Genomic DNA, 23,063 nt, shown 5'->3' with positions numbered 1-23,063 from the left:
AGCTAGATGTATTCCTAAGTAGAAGCAGCTTGTCTAGAAAACTTTTTGGTTGCTCGGCACTCTAGATTCCAAAGGAGAATATGTAAGAAATAGGTCATATCTTCATTTATATACTATTTTGATAGCCTCTTCTATTTTCTCAACTAGACCATTATAATAACATTCTAAGTGGTTTCCAAACATTTGTTTTCTCCTGCTCTGATATATTATACACACTGTTGCCAGATACAGCTTTCTTAATTAGTATTTTGCATAATCCACTTCTTTCACAACACTCGTATTTGTTCACTGTTTACAGAATAAAGTCCAAGTCCTATTTATCTTCCTATTGGAAGAGAGCTTCCAGTCTCTTCTTTCCCTGTTTTCTAACATATATTCTATTATTTGAACACATAATACACATTTCAGATGGGGTAGTCTTTGTTTATACTACTCTATTTCCTTAATATTCTCTTCCTGTCCTTTCTTGTTTGTTATTAGTTTATTCCTTCCATTCTTTTCCGAATATTTTCACATTCACACTTTGTCAACTTCTGTGATCTCATCTTTCTCTATATGCTATATAGCACCTACAATCTGCATTCTTTTTTAATATATGTATCTTAGGTATGTATTAATCTATGTCTATTCCTTTCTCTTAATAAGCTTCTTAAAGGTGGAGACTGGGAGGTATACCTCTTTATTATTGCAGCACATATTAAAAAGCTGAACAAATGTCATTGATGACAAAGATCTAGTTTTTGTATTGGCATATGATATTTACATTACGAACATGATGTTAGACGATGATTTCGTCATTATAACCTTTCTCAAGTCATGACCACTATTCCTTTGACAAATAGCATATATTTGTGATGGTACATAGATTTAAAATGTTTCTTTTTTTTCTTCCCAAGACCACCAGTAGAGTAAGCCAAATTGGCCTTAAAAGTGTGATGTAAATCTAGCTTGGTGGGCTGTTAGACTCTCCAGAATTCAGAATCTCTAATGCAGTGCTGTTTAGTTTTAGGGTATATATGATATTTTGGCTATTTAGGGAAGTATATTTTTCATCATCACCAACATCAAACCTTTGTTAAATGCCTATTCAGTACTAGGTCCTAGCCATTGAATAATCAATGCATACACATAATATACATAAAAAGAACAGATATAAAATAAATAGTGCTGCACAGTAGCTGAGAATTTCCATTTCAGACAGTTGTATTGTAGGTATAGAGATTTGTAGTGTAAGTGTAGAGATTCGAAGTGACTTCTGAAGGAGAGGCAGATTTTGTGCAAGCTTTTGAAAGAAGGGAGGACGTGCTAGGCAAAGGATTTAATGCTTTAATGTTTAAAGAATGCACATGAGATGTCCTAAAACAGACCCTTTGAGTACAGTATGTTCATATAGACATAGATTATAGATATAAGTTGTGTCAAGCGTAGGGAGGATCTTGTCTTCTCTTCTGCTCATTGTCTTCATTATATCTGCAGTGGGAAACTTTTAGGACTTTGGAACAGAGGAGAGAATTTACAATTGATTATTGGGAAATTAAACTGAAAAAGTGGAGTGATGTGGAACACAAAGTTTGAAGGCAAAATGAATTCATCTTCTTTGACTCCTCAATACTCTTCAGCATCTCTCCTTGTTTTATTTTCTTCCGAGTACTTAGGATTATCTGAAGTGTCGTGTTTATGTGTATGAGGCCTACCTTTCTCACTAGAATGTCTTCTCCTTGAGATCAGGGAGATCATTTACCTGACACATTGTTGGCCCTAATATGTATTTGTGGAGTGAATTAATGAGCTCATGAATGTATACTTAGTAGATTCCGTAGGTCTGGGCTAGGTTATACCATTATGAGGGGAAGAAATTCAACATTATCCCTGTCTTATGTCATTTCATAAGATGCTATACACAGATGTTGAATACTAAAATTTGATTGTTTTCTTCCTGAATATTTTTCAGAACGAAGCATTTTCATTTCTTAGAATATCATCACAAGAATGCCAGTTTTTGCTGATTTGCTATTTCCCTCAGTTTCATTTTAAAAGTTAAGAAGTTTTTTGTGTGTAAAATGTTTTTTTATATGAAAATATACTGTTTTCTTAATTGTAATACCATCCTTTTAGTGATTTTTCAAAAGGTATTATTGGTCTCTTAAAGTTTATTGGTATGCAGAAATGTTCAGACCTACTTAATTGTCAGTGCCAATTCATTGTATGAAGTTATTATACATTTTTTCTTTGAAAATCAATGATGAATTCTTACCGGTAATTTTATATTCCATATCATAAGAATCAAATTAGAGTTTAGGCCTCATATTGGTTTTAACTCTGTTTTTATTGTAGGATTGGAAGAGGAGCAGGAGGCACTGTTTTAAATAGATGAGGGAGGGCATCAGCTTTGTATTCTGTGTGTATTCCTCTAATATAAACAGAGAACATGTTCTCATTTATATCAGAGCTTCATTGTGCCTGTGTCTTAAGTTCTTTCCCTCTTTAGGCCTTTGTGCTGGCTGTTCCTGTTACCTGAAATGTTTATTCTCTGGCTCTTTTCAGTGATGGTTTTTCTCATCCTTGGGATTTGAGCTTTAGTGTCACTTCATCCGAGAAGGCTTTTATGACTGTACCATCTAAGTAGATCCTCCAGTATTTTCTGTGATACCATTCCATGTATTTTTTTCTTAGTGTCTATATTAGCTTTTAATGATTTTTATTTATTTATTTGATTGTTTATTATGTGTCTTCCCAGTAAAACATGAACTCTGTGAGAGCAGAGACCTCGGAGATTAGCTCACTTCTTGCTATTAGGTGCTCAGTAAATTCAATGAATTATAGTGAATTAAATCTTATTTAACCACTAAAGCTTTAATAGTTTGTAACCATTTTCATTGAACGTAGTCTAAAAATATACTGTGTAGTTTTGTGCCTACTGAGCACAGTGCAGTCTTAGGCTGATCATTACGATCATCAGCTTTTGTACTATGTTCTAGTAAAATGATGCCCTAAGGTCTTTACTTTATGCTAAATAACCTCAGATTATAGCGCTGTTCATATTTAGCCCTCTTAAATGTATATTTTAATCACAGCAATATTATGTGCTCCTTGTTAATAAAAAAAAAAAAAGAGAGACTGAAATGACCAGCTACAGTCCTTGCACTCACGTATTTTCAGACTTGGCAACAGGCAATCCCTGTTACATATTCCTTTGTAATTTCTTCTTCTGGTAGTGTTTTCATATCTCTAAGTGTTATTCTTATAACAATATTTCATACAGTAGACTTGATCTTTACACTTCTTGCTATGATAGGTGAAGATTTAACTCATTTCACTGCTTATCGTTTTCATAGCTTTCTATTTCTTCTTTTATTTTTAACAGTAAATAGCATCCTTCTATTTCTTGTCCATTAACTATGGATGATATCTCTTGATTCCCTAATCTGTAACATGAAGGTTAGCAAGCACACCCTTCCCTGTCACCTCTTTTCCTTCCCTTTTTCCTACTAGTCCTGTTAACTGTACTTCTATAGTCATAGTTGATAGCAGTTACATTCTCAACTGTAACCATAGTTACCTCTGTGCTCTGTCTGTATGTTGATTTAGAAAGTTGAAAGGTAATAAACGGCATTTATATTATTATTTCTGCATAGCATCGACGGCAAGTAGTAGGTTATGATTATGGTTCCTTGTCTACAGTGCCATTGTTTATGACTACTGCCCCACTCAAAAGAAAAAGCTCAAAATAGTTAACATTTCTCGTCACCAGTTAATTAAGATTATAATATGTTTTAATTTGCTTATTTAGACCTTTTATATTCATTTCGTTTTCATTTTTTCCTGTTGTGGGACCCATTTTACTTAATGGTGGTCTTAATATCTTTCAACAGTTTCTGAATCTAATGATTGCTTAGAATCTCTTCTCTTCATCTTGAAGTCCAATTAAATTCCTGGTCTAAATTGTACTTCATAGCTTTGTAGTTGGATCACTGCTTTCTTACACATCTTCTACTCTTCCTCCCTTATCGTATTTCTGCTTGTCATTTCCCTTTTTTTTGGTGAGGAAGATTGACTCTGAGCTGACATCTGTTGCCAATCTTCCTCTTTTTTGCGTGAGGAAGATTGTCCCTGAGCTAACTTCTATGCCAATTCTCTATTTTTTGTATGTGGGACACGGCCACAGAATGGCTTGATGAGCAGTATGTAGGTCTATGCCCGGGATCCAAACCCTGGGCTCCTGAAGTGGAGCACACGAACTTAACCACTACGCCACCAGGCCAGCCCCTCTTTTCCCTTTCTTATAGTACTTCTAGTATAGTCTCAGGTTTTCTCATTTTTTCACTTATATTACCTTTCTATCTGTTATATCCTAAGGTAATTTCATATTCCATACATTCCTGAGAACATTTATTTCAAACTTGATTGTTTGGCTTGAAATAGAATTCTAGATTGGAAATAACATGCCCTCAAAACTCTGAAGGAATTGTTTTATTATCTGCCAGTATGTAGTGCCAGTCCAGTCCCAATCTCATTTGCCCTTGTCACATAATTTTTTTTTTTCTCTGAAAACTTTTAGGATCTTCTTTTTATCTATAATGCTCTCAAATATCACAGTGTGTCTTGGTGTTAGTCTTTTTTTATTCCTCTTCAAATTAAATAATTTTAATTTGAAGACTTAGTCTCCTTTAATTAATTGTATTATGTATCCAGAAATATTTCCTCCATTTTCTCTCTCTTCTCTTTCTGGGATTCCTCTGTTTGAAAGTTGGATTTATTGGATTGTATCTCTAGGTCCCTTTCTCCTCCCTCCCGCTCAATATACTCCACCTGTGTCTTTCGTGTTTTGTGAATTTTAACTCTGTCTTCTAATGTTGGTGTTTAATTTGAGCAATCATATTTTAAATTTATAAGTGCTCTCTCTTTTACTTTCTTTGTTCCTTTTTAATATGATATTATTCTTTTTTTGTGAATGCTGTTGGGAGAAGCAGTCTGCCATGGGCCCTGAGCATCCCTGCATTTTCTTACTGGGTATGCCAAGAAGGCAGAGGCCTGACTGCTCTTTACCTGGGCATTTCTCAGGGTTGTGTGTGCAGTGACAAGGCTTAAGGAATGAAATAATGTCTCCCATTGAACAAAGCAGGCTTGTTATCACTTCTTATAAAAACAGTAAGTGCCTCAAACTCGGTGTTCTTATCCTGTAACACAGTCAACTGTGTGCGCTGGCACCCATGAGGGACCCTTTGTGTCACCCCGTGAGACTTGGGGGCGTGAGGAACTGATGAAAACGAACATGAAGTAATAAAGTCCTTTGTCTCTGACCCAGGAGTCTCAGGTTTTCTTCCAGCATCTGTGAAACAGTAACAGGCTAGCTTATTAGCTTGTATGTAAGATAAAATCTCAGACCCTGCACAATTCTTGCTGAATGCAGTATCTTCTCTGACTTTTTCTAATACATTAAAGGTTTTTTTTTTTTTATATCATGTCAGGTTTTCCTCAAATATATAGTGGTTTTTTTTTTTTTTGCACTAGTCCAGTCATTAAACAATAGAAAGACTAATTCTGGGACTGGTTGGGGGTGGGGCAGAAGTTTGGGTCTATTATTCTATATAAAGAAGTTTAGTTGCGACTTCTATTTTTGGCTCCATTTCTTATCTCAGACTCTGTTGCTTCTTAATCCAGTATTTTTCTTAACTTATTCCTGCCCTGCAGTTGCCTTTGAGATTATAGCTTCTTCCATCAAAACTTTTCCACTAGCTTTCTGTTTTCCAGATATTTCTTGAAATCTCTTATCTGCTGCTGACTCCACTCCAAGTCTCTTTGTTATTGTGAGATTATACCCTTTTATCTCTTTAGTTCCATTTTTGGGAGAGGGAGGAGATAAACTCCTGTGAATAAGTCAACCATGTGGAAGAAGCACTCTCACTTTTTTTTTTTTTTTTAATGTTTTAGCGATCACGTGCTTCTTGTGTCTGTGACTGTGCCTGCATCTTTCTAGTAATGCCGTTTCTCTGTGTTTACTCCAGCCCCACACCTAAATATAAGGCTTTCTTATCAGGAAAATCCACTAAATGTTTAATAAAAATGAATTCAAAATAGTAAATATGCTTATAAGAGGAGGGCTTATTTGTGGCATTTAGTGGAGAAATTTTTGCTTACTTTTAGGTTTGAGTGTAAATGCATTTTTAGATAAGTGAGATATATAAAGATGCAATATAACTACATTTACAATTTTAAAACATATATCCTCATGATTTTTGTTTCTGTTAAACTGAATAGCAAATATTCTTAAAAATTGCTCTTTTACTAAAAATTGTCAGAAGATTTAAATTATACACATAGGAGATGCCACAAAATGATTTTAAAGAGCCACACCAGGCTTTTGGCCCACACAGTTTCTGTTACAGCTGCTCAGCTCTGCCCTGATGCAGCCCAACAGCAGCCACAAGCAATACGTAAATGAATCAGTGAGGCTGTGTTGCAGTAAACCTTTAGTTATGAACCATAAAATTTGAATTTTATATAATTTTGATGTGTCATGGAATATTCGTCTTTTTATTTTTTTACAACTGTTTAAAAATATAAAATCAATTCTTAGCTTGCAGTTTGTAGAAAACCTGACCAACTCTTGCCCTAGAATTACTGTTTTAACAGCTTTGTTAATGCTTGAATACTGATACATTTCTACTTTGGCCCTTATCAGGCAAGCTAATGAAGAATATCAAATACTGGCTAACTCCTGGCGCTATTCATCTGCTTTCTGTAACAAACTCTTCTTCAGTATGGTGGACTATGATGAGGGGACAGATGTTTTTCAACAGGTAAAAGAGTTATATTTTATTTTGCTAATATATCTAATAGAGTTGGTTATGGCTGATGCATTTTTGTTTCCCAGATGAAAGTACAATTCATCGAATAAGTTAATAAAGACAGTAAGTAGTTAAATTCTGTGATGTCATTAAAGTAATTTCAGCTAATGTTATCTTCATCATTACACAATTTTTGCCATTAGTGAGTATGATAAACACATTTTAACTTTTGCCTTGTAGAGGATATTTGTTTTTTCAGCATACAGTGGCAGTTTATATGCATTAACCTTATTTTTGTATTTAACTGTATAGAGTTTAGGTGGTATTTTACACAAATTGATGAAATTTTATATAAAATTCAGTGTAAATTTTACTTAGCTTTTACTTCTTCCAATGTGGCAGATAGAGAATTTTATATGTAAATTATTAAATATTTAAAAGTGTTTGTTGTGTTGTGGACTGAATTGTGTCCTTCCTAAATTCATGTGTTGAAGCTATAACCCCCAAATGTGACTGTATTTGGAGACAGGGCCTTTAGGGACCTAAAGTTAAATGAGGTAATAAGGATGGGGCCCTAATCCAATGGGACTGGTGTCCTCATAAGACAAAGAGACAGCAGGAGTGTGTGTGCACAGACAAAAGGCCACGTAAGGACAGTGCAAGAAGATGGCCGTCTGCAAACCAGGAGGAGAGGTCTCACCAGAAACCAATCCTTGCTCTTTGATCTTGTACTTCCAGCCTCCAGAATTGTGAGAAAATATATTTCTGTTGTTTAAGCCACCCAGTCTGTGGTAGTGTTAGAGCAAACCAAGCAGATTGATACATTCTCATTTACACAGTCTTCTCTATAGAGAAAGGTATTGAATTGTAGCATAAGGATGCTAGTTGTTATCAATTTTGTCATGTTTGTGTCATCATCATTGCTAACATTGAGTGCTTATGTTCCAAGCACTCTTCTAAGTGCTTCATGTGGATTCTTTCATTTAGCTTTGCAAATACTGTTATCTCCATTTCATGGATGAGGAAATTCACCTCTCCTTACCTTAAGTTGTTGCCTGTCCAAGTTTATAAAGTTAGTATAATGTGGAGCTAGAATTTGGGCTCAGCAGTCTGGCTCCCAGAGCTCTAGCTCTTTATCCTGCTGTTATCCTGAAGTTATCAATGTTTTTATGTTTATCACTACTTGATCAGTGCCTTTCAAATGTAAAACTCACTGCAGTACCCGGAATTGATTAGTTTGAGTATCTTGGTCTATTTTATTTTTCTTACATGTTACTGTCCTTGGCATAATGCTTTACCAGGTCATTGAAAAGCGTTTAGTTCTGTAAAGAATCTAGCTCACTAATTGTAAATGGGCCATTAGTGAGTATTTTTGCTTATTTGCTTCCAGATTGATTATTCATTCATCTTTGCCACTTTCTAGTTGATTAAGATAAATTCTCTGTTTGCCTTCAGTCCCCTTTACCCTTCTTCTTTCCTATTAGTATTTCTCACTTATTTCATCCCCCATAAATTTATTTTGCCTTTTGGGATGTTTCTTTTTGTTCACCTAGTCAGCAAATATTATTGAGTACCTACTCTGTAGGAGCAGTGAATTGGTGAGAACACGTATATAGTTCTTCCCCATAAGAAGCTTACAGACTAGGGAGCTAATAATAATAATAATAATAATATAATAAAAAAGAGAAACACATACATAAATATGTAATTTAAAATAACCTTATAAAGGAAAATTACAGTACTGTAAGAACCAAATATTATTTCGTGTAATTTATAGGTCACTGTAGAATCTCAGGAGAATTGGCCTTAGAGATCATCAGATGGAAGTGCTATTCTTCATATACTTGAATCCTCTCTGCCATATTAGGAAATAGTCATCCAGGTACAAGGTGACTGCTAGAGTAGAGGCTTCGAGCCCAAATATCTACCCTGGCCAGGCCTGGAAACTAAACGAAGACAGCAAGTTAGATTAGTTTCGTATCATTTTGGTGTCTTTGTTTATGTACGTACTTAGTATATTAAAGTTAGTTCTTTACATTAGTTCTTTAGTTCTCACATTAGTTCTTCACTTGCATAATTAGATATGCCCTCTCTTATTTTTATTAAAACAAAGCCTTTCTTGGTCTTTTTGAAAAAAGTGAATCTTTAATGGAAACGCTCATATTTCACTTTTCTCTTAACTACTATAAGAAATAAAATCAGCACAACACCATGCAACTGACCGTTGGTCTCATTGTTGAGGAAATGGGATGGTGTGGGTGGGGACGACAGCAAACCGAGAGGGTGAGCTTGACATCAGTGGGAGAGGTGCAGCTCGGCTCTAGCTCTGGTGAAGCAGTGCAGACCACGTGTAGCTAGACCTGTTTTTTCAAGAAGAGACCCAAATAGGAATTTTTATATGAAATTTCTCTATCTTTATAATGATGGCAGCTAATTCAGATTAAAAAAACAAAACTGTGGGACATACTGATCCTACTTTGTGCTGAGTATTGACTATAGGCTGCCAGTATATAACCATATAGGTATATTCTCAGATGTCATCATTTAATTCTTTTATATGCTTTAGAGATAAGCTTTTTTAAAAGTTTGGCATAGGTATGAGAGTTGAAGTCGAGATTGTTTTTTTTTGTTTTTTTTTTTTGTGAGGAGATCAGCCCTGTGCTAACATCCGCCAATCCTCCTCTTTTTTTTTTTTTTTGCTGAGGAAGACGGCCCTGGGCTAACATCTATGCCCATCTTCCTCCACTTTATATGGGACGCCGCCACAGCATGGCCTGCCAAGCAGTGCGTCAGTGCGCGCCCGGGATCCGAACCAGCGAACCCCGGGCCGCCGCAGCGGAGCGCGCGCACTTAACCACTTGCGCCACCGGGCCGGCCCCTCGAGATTGTTTTTAATTGAAAAATTTCCTCGAGTTAATTTTGATTCAGCAGAATTCCAAATATAGAACTGCTGGTTTGTCTTTTCTAAAACCTAGCCCCTGGCTTAGCAATAAGAGTTTTCATTTTAAAATTCAGAAATGCATAAAAGTTATAGCAGTTACTGATTTTTATGGAGAATTATAATCTACAAAAATAGGGAAGTATATATTTTGCTTTATTTGGGAACTACTAAAAGATTTTTAACGCTTATGTTTCCTTTCTCACTACTGAATCACATTTTGTTGAAGTACTTATTCTAAACTGATGTTTTAAAGCCCTGTGCTGCCTGAAGATAATATTAATAACAAGTGCAGAAACTTGGTAATTCCTGGCTTGTGGGGAACTTGTTGGGAAAGTAACTTCAATTATTTGTGATTCCCATGTGATGGCTGAGGCTGAGTGTCAGATGACAGGCCAACCAGTTAATGAATGTGGTGTGTTAGAAGGAGCCCTAGACTACAAATCGGGTCTGTGTTGGACCCTGTTTTGTGTAGCCTTGGGAATTTCTACATTTTAATTAAGATGAAAGCTCTGAATTACATGATTTTTTTTTTAACTCTAAAATTCTAGGATGTTAAACGATTGCTCTAATGCAAGGACTTCCTCTCTTGTAATTTTATATTTACATGCTGGCTGTGGCTATCATTTGTGCATCCATCAGGGAAACATCCATGAGCAAAGTTTGGAATGGGAAAAAGCACAGAGAAGAAAGGAACTGGTGATTGTGTGTTTTGTTCAATTTAACCAACATTACTAAATGTCCAGAACATGCGAGCCCACTGCTCGTACTACTGTATCTTTACCTTGATGTCAACTATGATCTAATGTTTGCATTATTTGATTTGATTTTGCTTTTTGTTCTCATTATTGGTAAATGCTAAACTACACTGCAAGTTAGGGCCAAAAATCTCTTGGCCTTTCATTTGAGATACTTTTCATAATTCCCGGGTAGCAAGAATTTAATCTATACAATTTTTGCAGTTTGCTCCTCAATGCAAATTAACCTAATATTTGTTTTTAGATACTGTATTGTTAATAAGCACCATTTATACTAGGGTAGTGTTCTATTCAATACACTTTTCAAATGGAATTACCTTTAGAAAATCATTGTGAGATATAACCATTTTAAAACAGTTGAATTAATAGAGAAGTTGAACAGAAGAAGGCTATCATTGTGGATTTTTCTACAATCTGGTAAATTCAAATTTAGGGCAAAAATGTTGGTTTCTGTTACAGTCATCATCATTTCAAAAAAGTCTTTACATTTTTAATAGAGAATTCAATCTACTTGTAATTTGTTTGAAATTAATTCCATAATGTATTTATATTTTTCATCAAATCCCAGTTCTTTTTCTCTAATAACTGCTTAAGAAGAGAAATAGTCCACGTACAGCCTAATTACAGTATTTCTATACTTCATTCTTTACAGATATTTCAATATTTCATTTCATTGTTTACTCTAATTACAGAATCCTAGAAAGAATAAGAATGAAATGGCTGATAAAATATAGAGGATGCAGCTGAGAATATGAATGATGCATGTTAAATGTGAAGGTTCAGAGAACTTAGCCAAATTCACAAGTTCTTTTTCATTCAGTAGTGCGTTAAGATGAATGAAAACAGTAATTAAGCTCTGGAAAGCCACTTGAATTTTCGTAGTAAATGCTATCTTTCCAAAATTCATGCAGAGAAAACATAAAATGTTATATTAATGACATATGAAGATTGCTGGGATGATATTATATTTCGTACTTTTTATCTCCTGTTTTACAGCTCAACATGAACTCTGCTCCTACGTTCATGCATTTTCCTCCAAAAGGCAGACCCAAGAGAGCTGATACTTTTGACCTTCAAAGAATTGGATTTGCAGCTGAACAGCTAGCGAAGTGGATTGCTGATAGAACGGATGTTCATGTAGGTTTTTATTCCCCTCAGTTTTAATAATAGGCTAATTAGTTTGGTTTGTTAGAGCATTGTAATAAGACCACAGGATCTTTTTAAAATTTCTTCATAGCATTTCTCCTTGCTTAGAGAAAACTGATAGCTATAAGCTATAAGCTGAATTTTGACTCAGTTAGGTGAATTTAAATGGTTTTTAGAATAATAGTGCATTGATATTTTACGAACCATTAAAAAGTACATGAGTTAGGCACAAAGTAATTTCGGAGGCTAAAATATAGATGGAATATTGTTCAATGGTGTTTGTAATCAAAGAGATTCTAATTAAAAAGCAAGACGTATAATTTTTATCTATGTTTTAGGTAGATAAAAATAGGATAATACCCACTTTTCATGAGCCATGTGAGAAAATATCACCTCACATATACTGTTCTTAGGACTATAAATTGGTATAACTGTTCTAACAGTGTGTGTAATATATTTATTTTATGTAATTTAACTTAACACTTCCACTTCTAGGAATCTAACCTCAGTCTCTAATCAGGGATGAGTCAAATGCTTAAACCATAGAAATTTTTTTAAATAACATTCATTTTAATGGAAAAAATTGGAAATAAATCAAATGTCTAAAAATAGGACACAAATGAAATGTACTATAGCATATACAAACAATGGTCTGCGAGAATATTTGACGTAGAAAGAAGCTCAAAGTATAACAAGTGATAAAGTAGGTTAAAAAAATAGTATTTATAGTATGATAAAGAATTTTGTTTTAGAGCATAAATGTGAGTATAGATATATAGACAGTTTATTCGGCAAGTAAATGAACCACAGTCTTTATGGTAGTTAATGCCTATGTGGAGGGCTATGGCTACTTTATTTCCTAATCTCACCAGAATTTTCTACAGTGAACAATTATAACCAGTTATTTTAAAAAGTACATTTACTCTGGAAGTAATACATAAGCATTAATTTTTACCATAAGGTGTAAACACATTTTTTCTTAGTCAAAATGGGTGTCTCTCATATAATACCCCCATCATTGTAAATGAAATATCATCATAGGTTTTAATGATATTTTGGTGACTAAACTTATTTCCTAACTCTTGTTATTGTTTTGAAATGTTTTGGTAAATGTGCAGCTCTGCAGTGTATCATTTAGTTGGTACAAGATACTAAGGGTAATTAATTAAGTCTATTAATTATTTATAAGAATTACTGAATTTTAATCAGAAATAATTCTAACGTATTTATCATACATTTTAAGTTAGTTAATAGATATACTTTTGTAAAAAAAATTTATTTGGAAATAATTTCAAACTTTACAAAGTTTCACACATGAAAATAGTACCAATGTGTACCTTTATCAAGATTCACCTGTTCTTAACATTTTACGCCTTTTGCTTTGCATCCTCATCTCTCCCCCACTTTCTCTTTCTACACACATATTTCACACGCACACATTCGAGGGTAAATTGCCTTTCCTAAGAAATACATAAGGACTATGGATATCAACGTCACAGATTTATGTTGATATAATACATTTATTTGAGCAACTATCCATATTCCAATTTTGTCAGTTGACCTAATAATATGCTTTAATAATATTTTCCCACCTTCAGTACAAGATCCAGTCTAGAGTTAGGTATTGCATTTAGTTGTCAGGTCTTTTTAGCCGCTCTTAATCTGGAACATTTCCATAGCCTATCTTTGTTCTTTAAAGATATTGACATTTTGAATCCTTTCCCACTTTTTAAATAGAATGATCCTCATTTGATTTGCCTGATATTTGTTCCTGATTGGATTCTACTTATGCATTCTTGACTACAATACTACATCGGTCATGTTTTCTTCTAATCATATCTAATCACATCACATAGGCATGTGATGTCTGGCTGTCCCTCATTGATGATGTTAATTTTGAACATCTGGCCAAGGTGTTTTCCCATTTCTCCATTGTATAATTACTGTTGTTTTTTTTTACCCCCCTCTCCTTTGTAATTAGTAAGCTGCCTATGTGGAGACACCTTCAGATCATGCAAATATCCTACCCCTCATCAAAATTTTCTCCTAGATTTAGCGTCCTTTGATGATTTTTACCTGATCCAGATTTTACCATGATAGTTGCAAAATGGTGATAGTCCAGTTCTAGCACTTCTTCCATATTTCTAGTTTGCCTTCCGCATTCTACCGTAAGCAAGAATCCTTTCCTCTTATCTATCTATCTGTCTGTTTATCTATCAGTGATTGGTATGGACTCATGAATTGCATTTTTTTCTCCAATGGTTTATAAGTAATTACTTAAATATTTTGGTGCTAAAATTGTTCTAGATTTGGCTAGTGGGAGCCCCTTCATACTGGCTTCTGTGTCCATGTGACATCTCTCCATCATTTTCTTTTAAGCACTTTCTTACTTGCCTCACATAACGGTGTATTCCAGGCTCATCTTGTGTCTACTTATCTACCCTGCCCAGCACTTAATTAGCCATCTTTCCTCAAAGCCTTGGTTTCTTTTAGTGGGGAATGTTATTAGAACCAAGATCTGTATATACTTTGAAATCAGGAGTTCATACCAATTACATCTACTTTTTAAAAACAGCCTTTATGCTTTAATGGACATCATTAAAAAAGTGAAAAGACAACCCACAGAATGGGAGAAAATATTTGCAAATAATTTGGCTGAATCTAGTATGTATATAGGACTCTTACAACTCAGTAGTAAAAAGACAACCCAATTAAAAAATGGGCAAAGGATCTGAATAGACATTTCTTCAAGGAAAATATGCAAATGGCCAGTAAGTACATGAAAAGATGCTCAGTGTCATTAGTCATCAGAGACATGCAGATCTACAATGAGATATCTTCGTACCCACTAGGATGGCTAAAATCAGTGAATGAGATAATAAGTATTGGCAAAGAAGTGGAGAAATCAGAACTGTAGGAATGTAAAATGGTGCAACCACTTTGGAAAACAGTCTGGCAATTCGTCAGACCATTAAACATAGTGTTACCATATGACCCAGCAATTCCAGTCATAGGCATATACCCAAGATAAATAAAAACATATGCCCACACAAAAACTTGTACAAGAATGTTTATAGCAGCATTATTCATAATTGCCATAAGATGGAAACCACTCAAATGCCCATCACTTGATTAATGGATGAACAAATTGTGGTGTATCAATATAATGGAATGTTCAGCCATAAAAAAGAAATGCAGTATTACACATGCCTATAACAAGAATGAACCTTGAAAACATTATGCTAAATGAAAGAAGCCAGTTACAGAAGACCACGTATTTTATGAAAGCCCAGAAAAAGGGAAATCTGTAGACGCAGAAAGTAGATTAATGGTTGCTTAGGGTAGGCTGGAGGGTGAGGGGAATAAGAGAGTGATTGCTAAAGGGTTTTCTGTTGACATGGTTCAAATGTTCTGATACTGACTGTGGTGCACATATCTGTGAATATACTAAAAACCAGTGAATTGTATACCTTGAATGGGTGAATTGTATGGTATGTGAATTATATTTCAATAAAGCTGTTAAAAAGTCTTTCAAATGTTCCAGTTTGGAATAATACAAATATTGGCAAATATTTGTGTGCATCCCACCCTTTACTAGGTGATCCCATGTTCCATGGGTGAAACATAGGAGCTCTGGGTTGAATATAGGTAATGTTTGTGTATGTTTAACTGTATTCACCTAAACCAAGTCTTTTTACATAGCCATGATGTTTTAGGGCATTTTTTTTTGACTTGTGAAGAGTAAAAGGAGTGGTAATGCCAGGTATGAAAAGTAGGGTGGCACCTTTCTGAATTCTTTGTGTTGAAAATTGGAAGGGCTAGAATATGGTTAAGAGAAAAAATTAATATATGTTTTTCACTTTAAAAATTTTCATTGCATTTTTGCAGATTCGAGTCTTCAGACCACCCAACTACTCTGGCACCATTGCTTTGGCCTTGTTAGTGTCACTTGTGGGTGGCTTGCTCTATTTAAGAAGGAACAACTTGGAATTCATCTATAACAAGACTGGCTGGGCCATGGTATCTCTGGTATGTTATCACATTGTACTTTTTTTCCCTATTTCTTTGTATAATAGGACAAGTTGTATAATATTAACAAAATGAGCCAGATTATTACTATAATGGAAATAAAGTCCGAATGAGAAGTATTAACTTTTTAGGACTTAGATGATATAGTCTAAGTTCACTATCAGTCTAGACTGTGCTATCTTCCTTCTACTTTTCACTATTCAACTGTAATATCTCTGTGTACTTGGCATATTACATGTGCTAAATAAATATATGTTGAATACATTTAGAAATATAGTAAGAGTTAATAATTAGTAGCTTGGAGTCTCTTACAAACTGAAGCAGTTTGGAAGTGTACTCATTTGGCTATTTTTTTCCAACATCTGTTTCTTGTGTCTCTATTGTGTGCCTGATATTTGTTAGGTACTGGGGCTATAAGGATAAGATATTGACCCTGGAATTCATTGTGTGGATACAAACTAATCAACAGATAAATACAATGTAATGTTATTCATGCTGTGATGTAGGTAAGCACAGAGTATTGTAGGAATATGTAGGAAGGATACCTAACCTTGAATAGGGAAAGTCATGATAGGCTTCTTAGAGTGTGTGACGTGAGCTGAGTTTTGAAGAGTAAATGGAGTTCCAAAGTTGTTAAGGCCAAATAGTCAATATATGTAATGCCTGGGCTGTTCACATGACTATATTTCTATGTGGCTCAAGCAATGGTAACAAGACAAGAAGGGGTAAGAGATGATGCTGCAAAGAAAAAGTGGAAAGGTCTTGTATACAATGGTAAGGAGTATGAGACTTTTATCCCGGTGGCAATGGGAAGCCATTTAAATATTCAGGAGAGAAATAATGTGATCAAATTTATGTTTTAGAATGATCACTCTGGTAGCAATGGGCAATCAATTGAGAGGTGCAAGTCTGGCAGCAGGAAAACTGGTTAGGATACTATTAGAAGAATCCAATGAACATGATCCTATTTCAATTTGTACTAAAAGGATTTTTCTTCCCCTTGATTATGATTGTGCTAAATTTCTTTAAAATAATTAGCTCATAAAATGGAAATGTAAACATTATATGAATAAACTATATTCAGACAATATATCTGATATTTAATAGTTATACTAATTAAAATATTGGTGGTGTAAAAATAGGTTTTATAAATAGTAGCATAATATCTATATTATGCAAATAGACTTAAATTATTCATGGAAAATGAAAAGTTTTCCTGATGTAGAGGGGATTAATATTGTTCTCTTTGCTTCTTTCAATTATTTTAAAAGACCTATGATTGTTTAAAGCAAAATATTATAACATTGCATTGATGAATTGATGGGTTTATAGTGTGTGTATGTAAGACAATAGCATATGAAATGATAAATTGAGCTATATGGTTGAAAATTTCCTATATGTTCCCTCAAGTCGTTCAATATCAACTCTAAATTGATTGCGATGAATTTAAGATACATATTTTAATCCCCAGAGTAACAACTGAGAAGGTAATACAAAGAAATATGGCCAGAAAGTCAATATTGTGATTAAAATGGAATACTAAAAGTATGTATCTATAATTAACACAGGAGGAGATATGAAAAGAGGAACAGAGGAATGAAAACACAAGGAGCACAATGCAAATAAAGAAATGACAGACCTAAACACAATCATATCAATATACTTATGTACATTAAATGTAAACATACATAACACCCTAATCAAAGGGCAGAAATTGTCAGTTGGATCAAAATGCAGTAGCAAACTGTGTGCTGTCACAAGAGATACACTTTAGAGACAAAGACATGGAAGACACAAGATTGGAAAAATACATACCAAAGAAGACCTAAATAAATGGAGAGATGTGCTATTTTCAGGGACCACAAGATTTAATATTGTTATGTCACCTTTTCTTCAAATTTATCTAAGGATTCAAAGAAATGGCACTTAAAATGCTGGCAGGATTTTTTGAAGAAATTTGACAAGCTGGCTCAAAAATTTATATAGAAAGGCAAATAGTAGGAATAGACAAGTAATTTTTGAAAAAGAACAAAGTTGGAAGACTACCTGATTTTAAGTCTTATTACAAAGATACAGTAATTGAGATATTGTGGATTTGGCGTAAGGACAGACATATAGATCAATGAAACAGAATAGAGTCCAGAAATATATGCACATATATGGTTGTTGACTTTCAACAAAGGAGTCAAAGTAATTCAGTGAGAAAAGAATAGTCTTTAACAAGTGGTGCTGGAACAATTGAATATCTTTATGTAAATGATGAATCACAACCCTTATCTCACATCACATATAAAAATTACTCAAAATGTATTATAGTTCTATATATAAGAGCTAAAATTATAAATCTTCTGGAAAAACACAGAAAATCTTTGTGATACAAAAAGCAGGAACCATGGAAGGAAGAAAAAGATAAATTGGACTTCATTAAGATTGAAAAATTCTGGTCTTCAAGAGATACTGTTATGAGAATGAAAAGACAATCTGTAGACTCAGAAAATATTTGAAAAACATATGTATGGGACATGTATCTAGCATATGTAAAGAATTATTGCTACTCAGAAGACAGAAATCATGGTTTTAAAAAATGGACAATCTGTTTGTAGGTAAGATGGCGTACATACATGCCAACCTTTCTCTCCCACTGACACAACTATAAAACCTGGAGAGAATGCAAGGCTCAGGTATTTGATGTTTCTAAATGACATCTAATTAGGAGATATGGAGGGCTGATAATTTTTTATTTACTATTTTGTCTTAAATTCAATGTAGCTTGAAACTTGGAAGTGGGCAATGTGGAACAGAAAGAGAGATACTTAGGAGATACTTCTAATTCTGGCTTAAAGAGCAGAAAAGGGAATCTGTAAAGCTCAGAGAGAGTAGGGGAGATTCCTCAGTTTTTTTCCTATTCTCTTACACCCCAAATCTCAGGTAATCCTGTAGCAGGACAGTAGAGGGAGTGAAAGCAGCTGGCAAAGGGGAACTGTAGGAGCCAGAACTCTTAGAGAGGGGAACCTTCCTCTCTATTCAGTGGAACTCTGTCTCCAAGGGAAGGGGCCATGCCCTGCTTTTTTTCTTGTAGTTCTTCTCTTTCTGTCCCCGGGCTGCTGTTATGTCATTGTAGAAGTGGAAATTTTCAAGCTGGAGGACAAACAGGATCTCTTGGGAAACAGAAAATACTGGCAAGATAGTGGAGAATGAGTAACTCTGGAAAGTGATCCCATAAAACTGTTTTTGGGCTCACTTCTGACCTGCACATGTGTGGGCCTGATCCTAATTAGCATTCTAAAGCTGTTGATTACTGAACTAAAGGGCAAAATTCTGCCCATATCCCAGACTGGTCTCTGGGTAGCACTCATAAGGAACAGATCTGAATAACAACACTGCAGTCTTTGAAAATTGAATTGGCATTGGAACTAAGCCTCTAGAATAGATTGAAACTTATGGCCTGTATCTAATGAGGTTAAGTATTTGAGAAAATGAAAATATAAACATTCTCCATAGGATTTCAGTAAGTCACAGAGTCACATTTAATGTAATATTCAAAATATTCAGAGTAAAATCCAGAATCACTTGGCTTACAAAGAACCACAAAAATTTGACTGACTTCAGAAAAAAGAATCGTCAGATGCTCACTACAAGATGGCAGATGATAAAATTATCTGGCAAAGACTTTAAAGTGGCTATTATAAAAATGCTCAAATGAGCAATCATAAACATTCTTGAAACAAAAGTTAAAATAGAAAGTATCAACAATAAAATAGAAGACATAAAGAATGAAATGGAAATTTTAGACAATCTTCCTAAGATTGTCAAAATTGTATGGCTGATTCAATAAGCGGAGTGAACCCCAAATAAGATAAATCTCCCAAAATCCACTTCCAGACACATCATAATCAAACTAAACCAAATTAAAACCAAATAAAAAAAAATATTTTAAACAGCCAGGAAAAAACTGTGCATTACCTATAGGGAACAACAATTTAAATGAATGCTATTTCTTATCAGAAGCTATGGAGGCCAGAAGGAAGTGGCATAACATTTTTATAATTTTGAAAAGAAATGTCAACCCAGAATTCTATATTCAGCAAAAATATTCTTCAGCAATGAAGGTGAAATAAAGACACTCTTAGATAAAGAAAATAAAAGGAAGAGAGAGAGAGAGAAAGAGAAAGAAAAGGAAAACTAAGAGAATTACTGAAGGAAATTCTTTATACAGAAGGCAAGTGATACCAGAAGGAAAGCAGGAATGAAGTAAAACAACAGAGTTTAAATATCTGGCTGCATATAATAGACTTCTCTACTTCTCTTGAGATGTAAAAATGTGTTTGGAAATTGAAAACAAGAAATATAACACTTTTTGACAGAGTGTTCAATATGTAAGTAAGGGGACCTATATGGTTGTAAAGAGTTTCTTCAGTTGAAGAAACTTCAGTTGAAGTGGTAAAATACTGATTCTGAATAGACTGTGGAAAATTAAGTATGTGTTTTGTAATCCCTAGTGTGACCACTATAAAAGACATGGTATATATACACAATGGACTTCTTATTCAGCCATAAATAGAATGAAATCTTACCATTTGCGACAACACAGACGGATCTAGAGGGTATTATGCTAGGTGAAATAAGTCAGACAGAGAAAGATAATTACTGTGTGACTTCACTTATATGTGGAATCTAAAAAAAAAAAACCCAAGAACAAACGAACAGACAAAATAAAACAGAAACAGACTCATAGATATATAGAAACAAACTGGTAGTTGCCAGAGGGGAGGGGATTGGGGACTGGGTGAAATAGGTGGGGGAGATTAAGAGCTACAGACTTCTAGTTTTAAAATAAATAGGTAGTGGGGATGCAGTGTACAGCAAGGGGAATACAGTCAATAATATTGTAATAAGTTTGTATGGTGGCCAATGGTAATTATACTTAGCGTGGTAACCATTTCATAATGTATATAAATATCGAATCACTATGATGGACACCTGAAACTAATATGATATTGTACATCAATTATGCTTCAATTAAAAAGATTCAAAGAATATAGGCAAAATCACCATAAGTAAATTAAAACTGCAATACTAAAAAATGTCCAAATAACCCAAAAGCTGAAGAAAGTGGGAAATAGGGGAAGGAAAACAGAGGGAACAAACAGAAAATAATAAACTGGTAGACTTAATTAAGATATCTCAATTATTACATTAAATTTAAATGGTCTAATCATACCAATTAGAAGAGAATGTCAAAATGGATTTAAAATAAAATACATGACTCTATTATAGGATGGCTTCAAGAAAGCCAAAAAAAGTAAAAGGATGTGAAAAGATATACCTTGCAAACATGAATAAAAAAAAAGCTGAAGTGGCTGTATCAATCAAACAAAAGTTGAAAAGAAGTTCATTGGAGAACGGTTAGTCTTTTCAACAAATGATGTTGGAACAATTGGTTATCCACATGCACACACACAAAAGAGCCTCATTGTAACCTCATGCCTGTCATAAAAATTAACGGAAAGTGAATCATAAATCTAATGTAAAACAAAACGATACAACTTTTAGAAGAAAACATAAGAAAATATCTGTGACCTTTCTCAGACATAACGTTAATAGAGCAATCTATTATATTATTATATCATCCCTTTGCTTTTCAAAAGACATTGTTAAGAGAATGAAAAATGAAGGTACCGGGAGAAATGTTTATAATTTACATATCCAGTGAAGGACTCATACCCAGAATATATAAAGAACTCTCAAAACTCAGCAATAAGAAAACAAATAACATGTTATCAAAAAGATACACACTATTTGATTCCATTTGTACGCTGTTCTCAAAAAGACAAAATTACAGTAATGTTAAGTCAGTGGTTGCCGCGGGGTAGTGATGGAGGGAATGTAACCATAAAGTGATACTACAAGGGAGTTTTTTGGATGCTAGAACTCTTCTATGTCCAGTTGTGGTGGTGGTAACACACATTTATACGTGTTACCATTCATAGAACTGTACACCAAAAGAATAAAAAGTAAATTTAACTTTAATAATTTAATACTTTAATAATTCAAAAAATAAAATACATAGACAAAAGATTTGAAACGATGCATCACCAGAGGATAGACAAATGGCAGATAAGCACATCAGTTGTTCAATGTGATGAGTTAAGAACATGCACATTAAAACTGCAGTGTAGTAAACCCAGATCTTTTGGCTTAGATGTTCTTGTGGTTTAATAAAAGTTTCTATTCTGTATACTGATACACATCCCACAGGGCTACCTGAAGCAAAGTGGCAGGACCATCGTAAGGGAAATGTTGAACTAGAAGCCTCTGTTTGATGGTTATTTTTTTGAGGTCCTTATAGGCAAAAATCCATGCTCTGCACCACAGAGGTAAATTGAGAAAGATGTTACTGTCTTCTGCTGGCTGTTTAATAACCATCCTAATCTCTTATCAATATGAGTCGTTTGGAAGGGGTCAAGAGGTTGAATAAGGGTATGAAAAGCCCTTGGGGGGTCCTCTCTGGAGACTGAGATATCAGCGTTGTAAAATGAGGGTGTAGCATACAATTGAAGAATGGAGAGGACGGCCTGGTTAAACATGCAGCCCAAATGAGAAGTACCTTTTTGGGGAATTGCTGCATTGAGACCCCAGACTGCTGAGTAAAACAGTACATAACTCTAGAAACAGAGGTTTTTTGTTTTGTTTTGTTTTGTTTTTTTTGCTGTCTACAAGGAAAGTACTTTTTTTCCAGCTTTATTGAGATATGATTGATATATAACATTGTGTAATTTTAAGGTATACAAACGTGATGATTTGATAACCATATATATTGCAAAATGATTACCACAATAAGGTTAGTTAATACCTTCATCACTTCACATAATTACCTGTTGTGTGTGTGTGTGGTGAGAACATTGAAGATTTACACTCTTAGCAACTTTCAAGTATATAATACAGTATTGTAACTATAGTCATGCTGCTGTAAATGATATCCCTGGAACTTATACAAATTATAACTGGAAATTTGTATCATTTGACCAACATCTCCCCATTTCCTCCACTCTAAAGCCCCTGGCAACCATCATTCTATTCTCTATTTCTATTTCTTTTTTAGATCCCACATATAAAGGAGATTATACAGTATTTGCCTTTCTCTGTCTGACTTATTTCACTTGGCGTAATGTTCTCCAGGTCCATCCACGTTTTTGCAGATGGCGTGATTAGTTCTAACGGTTTTTTGGTAGAATCTTTAGGATTTTCTGTATATACGATCATATCATCTGCAAACAGAGACAGTTTTACTTCTCCCTTTCTGATTTGGTTGCCTTTTTTTCTTGCCTAATGCTCTGGCTAGGACTTTCAGTACTGTCTTGAATAGGAATGATGATAGTAGGCACCCTTGTCTTGTTCCTGGTC

The 23,063-nt window shown here is 34.3% G+C and overlaps 1 protein-coding gene across 6 annotated transcripts in view; it reads left to right on the top strand.

Annotated features, from left to right (window-relative positions):
- The window catches only part of TUSC3 (tumor suppressor candidate 3), a 412,886-nt gene that overhangs the window by 269,292 nt on the left and 120,531 nt on the right, over positions 1-23,063 (top strand). For all 6 annotated transcript variants that reach the window (XM_058525099.1, XM_058525101.1, XM_058525102.1 and 3 more), the window contains exons 3-5: positions 6,683-6,800; positions 11,481-11,621; positions 15,519-15,659. In XM_058525099.1, the coding sequence (XP_058381082.1) occupies positions 6,683-6,800; positions 11,481-11,621; positions 15,519-15,659 (400 nt within the window). The remainder of the gene's footprint in view (positions 1-6,682; positions 6,801-11,480; positions 11,622-15,518; positions 15,660-23,063) is intronic.

Source organism: Diceros bicornis, chromosome 29 (genome assembly GCF_020826845.1).
Source record: "Diceros bicornis minor isolate mBicDic1 chromosome 29, mDicBic1.mat.cur, whole genome shotgun sequence".
NCBI classification, from domain to species: Eukaryota; Metazoa; Chordata; class Mammalia; order Perissodactyla; family Rhinocerotidae; genus Diceros; species Diceros bicornis.
This window is presented reverse-complemented; position numbering and strand designations above follow the sequence as displayed.